We start from the raw sequence: 10,284 nt of genomic DNA on the forward strand, positions 1-10,284 counted from the left end.
ATTTTTATTTTTATATTTAAAATCCGGTATATTACATTCTACCGCAATCTCACCGGAACCATTCAAATGGCTTTCCAACCAAATGTACACCATAACTTCATAATTTTAGAAGTCCGGTACCTTACAGGTGCGCAACGAGAGGGAAAATGCATTCGATGTGGGCAACAGGGTCACACAAAGTACAACAGTCCTCTAGGTGATAGCTGGCCCTATCGGCCGCAACAACATTCTCCTCTCCGAGACAACTCACAGGTGTGCCATCTATGGCAAGGTCTGGGAGCACTCGTCGATGTCATGGCAACTAGGGGGTTCGCGACAGCTGCCTAGTGGCTATTGGTATACGACCCAGGTGGAGAAGCCTACTGCTACCGACGATGTTCGTGACATGTATGATTTAGTTGAAGAAATCATATATAGTGCATGATCTAACACTAGAGCATTGCATGCATGTATTATTTGGTCAATTACTACTATTTAGGGATAATTATAGTAGGGACCAAACGCATGGGTAGGTATAGGTACCCCGGTATGTTTGTGTTGTGAAAGTGTATCGCTTGCTGGAGCCGATAGGTGATTAAACAGTGCTGGCAAGTTGCTGGTGTTGCGCCTAGATTGGGGTTCGATATAATGACGATAATGAGTCGGTTGACTCTCGAGGCAACGTGAGTAGCCAATTGCGAGAGTCGAGTCATGACACTCGAGGATGTCCTTGTGGTCTAAGAGTTTCGGACGTCGCTTTGGCAGATCGATAATGAAAGTAGAATAACTGTCGTACAATTAGTAAGACAGTTGCCAAACTTTGTCGAGTGGGTCTTGTAGTACCTCAACCTTATGTGGGATAATTGTACTCGCATGGTAAGTGAGTATAAGCAAGATTGCTTAGTGCTTGTGATTAGCACGAAAGAGCATAGAAGCGTAGAATGCTTGAGTATAGGTGCTCGTGGAGAACAGGTTTTGTAATACCCTAGGTAGTCCTATATATAAGATATAATAAGCTAAAAACTCTTAACCCAGCTATAACATTTTGGGTGGTGGCTAGGTCCAAGACGTTAAGAGGGTTAAGCACGCTACGGTTAAAGTAGTCCTATGATAGGTGACCCCCTAGAAGTAGGGCGTCAAAGTTGGTATCAGAGCCAATTACCAGCCAGAAGTGTGAGATGAGTTTTAGCTGAGCCAGCAAGGTGTCACGCCTCGGGACCCAGCGGAAGCCCGCCCGGCGCGTGTCCAGACCCGCCATACGTCTAAAACGTATAAGGCGTCTAAAAACAACAATAATAAAAGCAATAATATAAGACATCTAGGAGTATCAGAGCATAATAAATGTCTAAATGCTACAACAAAGGATAATGGTAAAACTGTAAATCCACTAAATAAAACATGAAGTGATACAAGAAAATTCCAAATACAAGTGCTATAGGTAGATACATAGGTGGTCTCTATACATGGATACAAAACCTCTCACTCTCTCAACTACAAAAGAAAGAGTAACCACCTAGGCAAAGTACCGCCCATCGCTAGCTAGCTAAGCGATCCCCTTGCCGCGATCCCGTGCCTCCGCCGATGCCGAAGGCTCTGAAAAGGAAACCATAAAACAGGGGCGTGAGAACTATTAAAAATAGTTCCCAGTGGGCATTATGACTTCAGTGATTTTGCACACAAGGGCCAAAGTACAAAGATTTTGTCAGTGACTATTTAAAGTTAGAAAAGCGAAGTATGTAAAATATTAACTTACTTTAAAACATGATTTATCTCTTTCTTAGCATAATTAGATTTAAGTTATGAGGCAAATTATGCATGAAGTAAAGTACTTCCAAATATCATAATGTTCACAATGCGAAATAGTAAAGTTCGTTGTTACTTATTCTTAGGTCAATGGCTTCCAAGTAAATACTTAATGTTCATATCTATTCACATGTAATAATGGATATCTAAAAGTAATCTGAAGAGGGACCCGAGGGCTGTCTATGGCCTTGAGACACCGTAGGCTGTCTTGGCCGGTGCGAGATATGGCCCCGTGGTAGTAACATCGCACCCTGGAATGAAGCTGGCACGGCAATCATTCGGCGGGCCAATTTCCGCACGGGAATTGAATCGCGAATGGCTATTCCGGATGCCGCTTGTAGGAGCTGGACCTAACAGCATGTTGCGAATGAGCACAATGGCAGTGAGCAAAACGTATTATCTGTCGCAAAGTACAAGGTCTATGTCTAATAACATGAATGTGTTTCAAGTATTCTTAACGGCATATCTATTATTGTAATATTGTCTCTAAATGGGATTTGTAGCAGGAATAATAGTGGCTATCATATGTCTCTAAGTTGCATTTTCATAGTTTACTAATTCCAAGTGCCCCTTTATGACACTTTTGCTCAACGAGTCCCAAGCATGGCATTAATATGTTCATGATGCATAGTTCACTCAATTCTAGCATGGAGACATGTTCTCAACTTGCAAAACCAAGCACTATCCACAATGCATGCAATCTACACATATAGCTCTACTATATGGAGTACAAATTTTACGATACATGAGGCATGCATGTTAAGTGTTCTAAAATCCATATAAATCATGTTTAGCATGAGTTTGCATTCAAAAATACTTTACAAGAAGTTTAGAAGGCATAGGGGCCATTTTGCCCCATTTTTATGAAGTCAAACCCACCAAAATCAACTTCTTCGTTTCGCCGAACGAAGGTATCCACAAGCTTTCTAGTACCCTCAAGTGAAAAACCCTCTTTTAATCCTCAAATGGAAGGTAGAGGTCTCCCAATCTAACCTCAAGAGAAGCTCCAATCCAAGCTCAAAACCAAGTAGGGTTGAAGTTTGATCCACCACAAAGCTCCAAAAGCAAGCTTCAAGCCTCCAAAGGTGAGAAATGAGGAAGAAGATGGTGCTCCAAGGCCTCCAAGCAAGCTCCTTCTCCCCTTCTTCTCCTTCTTCTCCTTCTCCCTCTCTTCTTCTCTCTCTAGAATGCAAAGGGTTGAGAGAAATGAGGGAAAGAGAGAGAAGAAAGGCTCTCTATAGGCTCTAAAGTAACAAAATCCTGATATGCCCCTCAAAAATCCAAAATCACATCAGCCCGGTCTGGGCAGTTTTCGCCCAGAGGGACCGGTCTCCCCGACCTGGGACCGTTCTCTCAGCCTGCCCCTAAAATCCAACGTTCGGGAACCGGTCTCTCCCTGCGCGGGACCGGTCTCTCCCCGCGCAGACGCGCTCGGGGACCGGTCTCGACTGCCAGGGACCGGTTGCCTCGCCGGCTGCACAGCACTGTTCACTGGGGGATCGGTCTCTCCTATCAGGGACCGGTCCCCAAGAGTAAAAACTCTCAGGACTCTGCCAAAACTCTCGAGATCGAACTTTTAGGCCGGTATACCATCGACGACCCTCCACCAAGTGTGGAAAAGTTCGGAATACAAATCGAACACTCGAACCTCGCAGTTTGCAAAGGTCCAGTGTGCTACATTCAACCCTCCTAAAAAGGAGTCATCTAACCTATAATCACCTCTCCGTCGAGTGTGGGTGGGTGGAACTTCGTGAACCTAGTGAGAGCCGTGTATCCACGCTCTCGCTCCGCCTCCTCAGCCGCTACCTTGGGCGTAGGGGAACTAGACGCCGCAGGAGGAATATCCACCGGTGGGGGTTGCGCCGCCACCGAAACTGCCGTCGCATCGCCCACACCCTTAGCCGCATTGGGAGCGCGAACCGAAGGCGCGGGCGGATCGCGGCCTTGACCAATCACCGGCTCGTTATGGGGTTCCACCTCCTACAGCGTCTGCCGGGCGTGTGGCGGCGCCACGCCAACCAGAACCTGCACGATCGGCTCCGAGCGGAAGGATGTATGCCGCTCAAGTGCAAGTTTAGGAGCCTACTGAGGCTGAGGAACGCAATGTGGTGGCAGGTATTGTTGTTGTTAATGGTGTTCGAGCGAGAGCTCTTTTTGATACATGTGCATCTCACTCATTCATTAGCCGGTCATTCGCACAAGTGCATGATATCGAGATTCGTCTCGGGGAGAACGTTTGGCGTGTAGAGGGACCCGGGCGGTGATTCGTGGTTAGGAAGCAGTGCTTGGCATGCCCAGTGCATGTAGGCGACTGGGTTATACCGGTCGATTTGTTGGTGCTCAAGAGGTTAAAAGAGTTCAACATCATATTGGGCATGGATTGGCTCTCGAAGTATTATGTGTCCATTGACTGTAAGACTAGAGTGATTACATTTCGGGAGCTGGGCCAAGAGGAATTCACGTATCGAGCTTGCAAGAGCTCGTGCTTCGCCGCTACGGTGTCGGCAACCAGAGCGAGAAAGTTGGTTAACGGCGGTTGCGCGGCTTATTTGGCGACCGTTGTGGAAGTCGATCGGGTAGTGCCGACTCTTGAAGAGTTGTCGGTGGTGCGGGAGTTTCCAGATGTGTTTCCCACGGAGTTACTGGGAATGCCGCCGGACCGGGAGATCGAGTTCATGATAGACTTGGTTCCCGGGACCGCGCCGATCTCGAAGGCCCCGTATCATATGGCACCGGCTGAGCTGAGGGAATTGAGAGATCAGTTGCAAGATCTTCTTGACAAGGAGTTCATTAGGCCGAGCGTGTCACCATAGGGAGCCCCGGTGTTGTTCGTGCACAAGAAGGATGGATCCTTTCGACTCTGCGTAGACTACCGCGAGTTGAATAAGGTCACTGTGAAGAATAAGTACCCGTTACCCCGTATCGATGACTTGTTTGATCAATTGCAGGGGTCGTGTGTGTACTCGAAGATTGACCTTCAATCCGGCTATCACCAGTTAAAGATCAAGCCGGAAGATGTTCAGAAGACCGCATTTCGCACGCGGTATGGACACTACGAGTTCACCGTGATGCCATTCGGGCTTACAAATGCCCCGGCTGCATTCATGAGCTTGATGAACCGAGTGTTCAGGGAGTGTTTAGACCGGTTTGTCGTAGTCTTTATAGACGACATCTTGGTCTATTCACGCGATAGGGAGGAACATGCAGAGCATTTACGCATTGTACTTCAAATCCTTCGGGAAAAGAAGTTGTACGCTAAGTTGAAGAAATGTGACTTCTGGCTCAGAGAGGTCGCGTTTCTCGGGCATGTCATTTCCGAGGGCGGTGTATCTGTTGACCCGAGGAAAGTAGAGGCTATTGAGAATTGGCCACGCCCAACGAATGTAGCGGAAGTCCGAAGCTTTGTGCGCTTAGCGGGCTACTACCGACGGTTTGTGGAAGGATTCTCGAAGATCGTGACTCCACTTACCCGTCTGACACAGAAAGGCACCAGATTTATTTAGAGTGACGACTATGACCGGAGTTTCAAGGAGCTGAAGGAGAAATTAACTTTAACTCCGGTACTCGCTTTACCGGTGCAAGGTGAAGATTATGTGGTTTATAGCGACGCGTCCTATCTGGGTTTGGGGTATGTGCTGATGCAAGGCGGGAGGGTGATTGCTTATGCATCCCGTCAGTTAAAAAGCTACGAGAAGAACTACCCTATTCATGACTTGGAGTTGGCGGCGGTGATCTTCGCTTTGAAGCTTTGGAGACACTATCTATATGGTGCTCATTGCAAGATCTACACCGACCATAAAAGCCTGAAGTACTTGTTTACCCATAAGGAGCTGAATATGCGACAACGGCGGTGGCTGGAATTGCTTAAGAATTATGATATGTTGATATCCTTTACCACCCGGGAAAGCGAATGTGGTCGCGGACGCACTTAGTCGGAAGTCAGTGGAGAACTTAGCCTTGTGGGTTACAAATTAGACGCCCCTATGGTCGCAGATGGGGAAGATGAATCTTGAGGTGGTGGCTCCAGAAATTCCGACTAGATTGATGGCGTTGGTAGTCCAACCAACCTTGTTGGAAAGGATCCGAAGTATGCAACTGGCGGACCCGAGTCTCCAGAAGGTGCGGCACAATGTTGAGAGTGGCCGTGGTGGAGATTTTGGCGTAGATGCCGATGGTGCACTTCGGTTTCGAAACCGGTGGTGTGTACCGAATGACGAGGAGCTTCAAAAACTAATTTTGCAGGAAGCACATTGGTCTCCTTATGTTGACCACCCAAGCGGCACCAAGATGTTTCACGAGTTAAAGATGCTTTATTGGTAGCCGGGAATGAAGGATGATATCGGGCACTTCGTGGCAAAGTGCTTAGTGTGTCAACAGGTGAAAGCGGAGCGTCGATTTCCAGCGGGGAAGCTTCAGAGTCTACCTATTCTCGTCTAGAAATGGGAGGATGTATCGATAGACTTTGTCGTCGTCTTACCTCGCTCGACCGGTGGCCACGACGCAATTTGGGTGATTGTGGATCGTTTGACGAAATCAACGCATTTTCTGCCGATCCACAACACTTGGGCAGGTGAGAAGCTCGCGCAGGTGTATCTTGATGAGGTAGTGAGGTTGCACGGGGTGCCGAAGTCGATTGTGTCGGATTGAGGCCCCAAGTTCACTTCACACTTTTGGAGAAGCCTGCAGGAAGCCCTTGGCACGCGGCTCGATTTCAGTACCGCGTTTCATCCTCAAACAGATGGGCAGACAGAGAGAACCATTCAGACCCTGGAGGATATGTTGCGGGCGTGTGCCATTGATTACAAGGAAAATTGGTGTAAGCACCTACCGATGGCCGAGTTCGCCTACAACAATAGTTATCATGCGAGTATAGAGATGGCACCGTTCGAGGCTCTTTATGGACGGAAGTACCGATCTCCTATTCATTGGAGTGATGTGGGCGAGCGAGTAGCATTTGGCCCAGATGTATTGCGAGAGGCAGAGGAGAAGGTCCACCTTGCTCGCAAGAGATTGCTCACGGCGCAGTCTCGACAGAAAAGCTATTCAAATAAGCGCCGTAGAGATTTGGAGTTCGCGGTGGGCGACCGCGTGTTTTTGAAGGTTTCGCCGATGAGAGGCGTGAAGAGGTTTGGAGTGCGAGGGAAGTTAAGTCCTCGTTACATTGGCCCCTACGAGATCGTGAAGCGGATTGGGACGGTGGCTTACCGAATTGCATTGCCACCCAGGCTTGCGGGTGTGGACAATGTATTCCACGTCTCCAATCTTCGCAAGTATGTGCATGACCCCGGGCATGTCTTGGTGTATGAGCCGCCGGAACTACAAGAAGATATGAGCTACGAGGAATTTTCGGTAATGATTTTGGCTTGGGAGGTGGGCAAGTTGAGGAATCGAGAAATTCCCTATGTTAAGGTCCAGTGGATCAATCATAGCAACCGCGAAGCCACTTGGGAGCTCGAGAGCGAGATGAAGATACATCACCCTCACTTGTTCGAGGATTAAGTTGAGGTATGAGCTTACAATTTTAGTTCTAAATAGATTTAGTAGTATTGAGTTCGTTTCGAAGACGAAACTCTTTTAAGGTGGGGAGGATGTAAGGAAGTGAATTCTCGAAATCCGAGGATAAAACTTCGTATAGAATCGACTGGTTGTCGAGTGTGTAGGCTTCGGAAAGTCCGAAGGTGATTAAAATGCATAAAGTGTATTGAGGAAGAGTCCGCGAGAGCATCAGTGCAAAACCTGCACTGGAGCAGAATTGCTCTCGGGGACCGGTCCCTGGCAGGGAGGGACCGGTCCCATCGGCTAGTGTAGCGAGGATCCTTAATGCAACCAGTCCTTGGTGAGGGACCGGTCCCCGAACACCAACCCTGCATGAAAAGCCAAAATTTGGCTAAGTCCCGAAGATCCAGCTCTCGGGAACCGGTCTCTCAGGCAAGGACCAGTCTCCCGGGGACCGATCTCTCAAGCAGGGACCGGTTCCCGAACGCGAGATTCCCTCTGCGTGGACGGGAGGCTCTCGGGGACCGGTCTCCCCGACCTGGGACCGGTCCCTCATTGCGAAAAATGCCCAGTGAAGGCTGCTTAATAGATGGAAAGCTGAGGGGTTATCTGCAAAATAGCCTATATAAGGGCTTGGGGGACCACTCCTGTAAAATACCAGATTTTGGTATAAAAATAAAAATAAATAAAAATAGTGTGAGAAACTATTTTTATTGGATTTGTAGAAGTAAAAATAAGTTAGAAGTGACTTATGCTGAAATCGGAATGAAAACAGAAGATCTAGAATTTTCTGTTGGAAACGGGACAGATAAATTAGCAGAAAATGTACAGTCTCAGAAAATTATGAAAATTGGAGGATAAGTCAGAAATATTTTTATAAGGCTAGATTTAAAGTTTCATATTTTTCTGACACCCGTAGAGTGAGAAGTAAAATCCGAAAGCTATCTGATAAATATTGCAGTTCGGTACAGTTTTCAATGACCAAACGGGGTCGAAACTGGACCAGTGATCGTCAGCTTGTTAAGTTAAGTAAAACCGAACATGACTGTCAAGTTTGAGCTCAAACGGACATTCAGGGNTGAGCCTTGGGCGGATAGGGGAAACTCTGTCCGTTCGGCGTCTGTTTGACGTGCTCGGGTCGGGCCAAATTGGCATCGGTCCCGGGGCGTGACAGGTACACAATGCAGAAACGTGGCAGCTTGGGCATTTCGGTAATTTCACACTTGATCTCTATCTCTTTGACCCCAGCACGACCTCTGGAGCTCCATAGATGATGCTAGAGCTCAGAGAAGGATCCTTGCACCATTCTCTCTCTCTCTCTCTCTAGGGTTTTTCTCTCTCTACATAGAAATCGGCGATTTCGCTCGTTTTCGTCGCCTTGCTCGTTCTTCGCTGGTTACGGGTGTCGCTGAGCCTTCGTAGACATGTGAGAGAGCGTTTTGGAGGGACTTTCGCAGCCCTGAACCAGTGAGGTGCTGGTTGGAAGCCTGAGAAGGTATGTGACTCGAGTTTTTCCGTTATCGACGTTCTATTAGTCGATTTGAGTATTGCTTTTAGGTTTTTGCTTCCACCTGATGTAAGCTGAGATTTCGGTTATTAAAAATGGGTTAGTTAGCTGTGAATTTACCTACTTAGACCTGGGAGAAGCCACTTTGAAGCTTAATTGGAATAATTAGCCAATTATAAAGCTAAATTGAGACGAAATGCATTTGTTTGATGCAAATTGTGGATTATTTCTTCGCAGCAGGTTTGCGAGCTTCATTGATCTGAATTTGTACTCTTAGAAACAGATTTGGATGCTACTCTAACCCAGGGTAAGCAGGAACTTCCGTGAGGAATTCAATTTCGCAAGAATTGAACTATATAAGCTTATATACAAGCGTTTTGACGCCGTTTTCGATGTTACTCGCAGCGAGAGTGCGATCGAACCGTGGATCGTCGTTAGTTGACTTGTGAGAGCTCATGGAGACTTATCTTGAGGTATTAAACTAGCCCCAAAGCAGGGATTCAATCTATTATCTTGTACTAAGTGAAAATTAGGCCGAAATCGGACATTTCGGTCGTCTTCTTGACACGATGTTGATGTTTATGTTCAGCAGGATTGCAGCCGTGTCGAGCTGATTAGTGGGATTTCTTGTGACTTTGGAGCCTTGTACCAGGTGGGTCGGACCTAACCAGAGCAAGTGAAGCTCCTCTATGTTCTATATGTCACTATTGAGAATTGATATACACGTGTGTTATTGTCACTATGTAGTTGCTAAAGGATTGGGAATATCCTTGCGATAAGGCTTAACATAATGGACATAGAACCTCTATGAAGTAGAGAGCACTCATGCATACGTGTCTTTATGCTTCTGTTTATGTTTATATTTAGTTAAGTTAACTAATGGTCATACTAATGATGCTTTTGTAAAGTAGTAGAGAACAATGATATTCTCGTGACTTTGTAGAGAACAATGACATTCTCTTAATTCTAAAGTAGAAAACTATAACATGCTTATGACCATGTTGATAGTGCCATAATAGTGGAAAGATTATAATGCCATGTGATTTAGCATTACTCTTACATGTTTACAATCTAGTGGATACTCGTTCTTGTTACTCTTTGTGAATTGAAATTCCGATCAGAGAATCGAGGGTAAGAACATTGCAAATGAAATTATGATATTCGAGGCATGTGAACTGTGGAATACGCTTGCTTGCTATTGTGCTCATACGCACACGCTTGTGAGGGTAGCTCCCTACAAGCCGGCACTCCGGAGTTGGCCTACGCGACAGTTGCTCGCCCGTGCGGGATTGGGTGCCGAAATGGATTGCCGTGGGGAGTGTATTCTCATATGTTAGGTACTAGAGTCGTTTTTCCTCTTCATTGTGATGATATTAGAGTTGGGGCTTTCATTTATATGTTGTGTCCCATATGTTTTTCTTATCCATGTTGCCACCAGAGAGATATGTATCCCTGTAGTGGGAGCCGGCATCGGGCTCATCGTTCCACTAGCTGATCGT

The 10,284-nt window shown here is 46.8% G+C and overlaps 1 protein-coding gene and 1 long non-coding RNA gene across 3 annotated transcripts; both read left to right on the forward strand.

Moving 5' to 3' along the window:
* The first annotated feature begins 6,891 nt into the window (after positions 1-6,891).
* LOC109703801 lies at positions 6,892-7,281 on the forward strand. Its single transcript, XM_020224519.1, has one exon. It carries the CDS (start codon positions 6,892-6,894, stop codon positions 7,279-7,281), a length of 390 nt encoding a protein of 129 aa, XP_020080108.1.
* A 1,446-nt stretch (positions 7,282-8,727) lies between these two features.
* LOC109703802 lies at positions 8,728-9,956 on the forward strand. Of its 2 annotated transcripts, none has more exons than XR_002214017.1 (4): positions 8,728-8,773; positions 9,026-9,092; positions 9,191-9,258; positions 9,375-9,956. It is a non-coding gene; the product is annotated as an uncharacterized LOC109703802 (long non-coding RNA). The 2 variants fall into 2 exon arrangements; XR_002214016.1 differs by having other exon boundaries at positions 9,378-9,956.
* The last annotated feature ends 328 nt before the right edge of the window (positions 9,957-10,284 follow it).

This window comes from Ananas comosus, unplaced genomic scaffold (assembly GCF_001540865.1).
Source record: "Ananas comosus cultivar F153 unplaced genomic scaffold, ASM154086v1, whole genome shotgun sequence".
NCBI classification, from domain to species: domain Eukaryota; kingdom Viridiplantae; phylum Streptophyta; class Magnoliopsida; order Poales; family Bromeliaceae; genus Ananas; species Ananas comosus.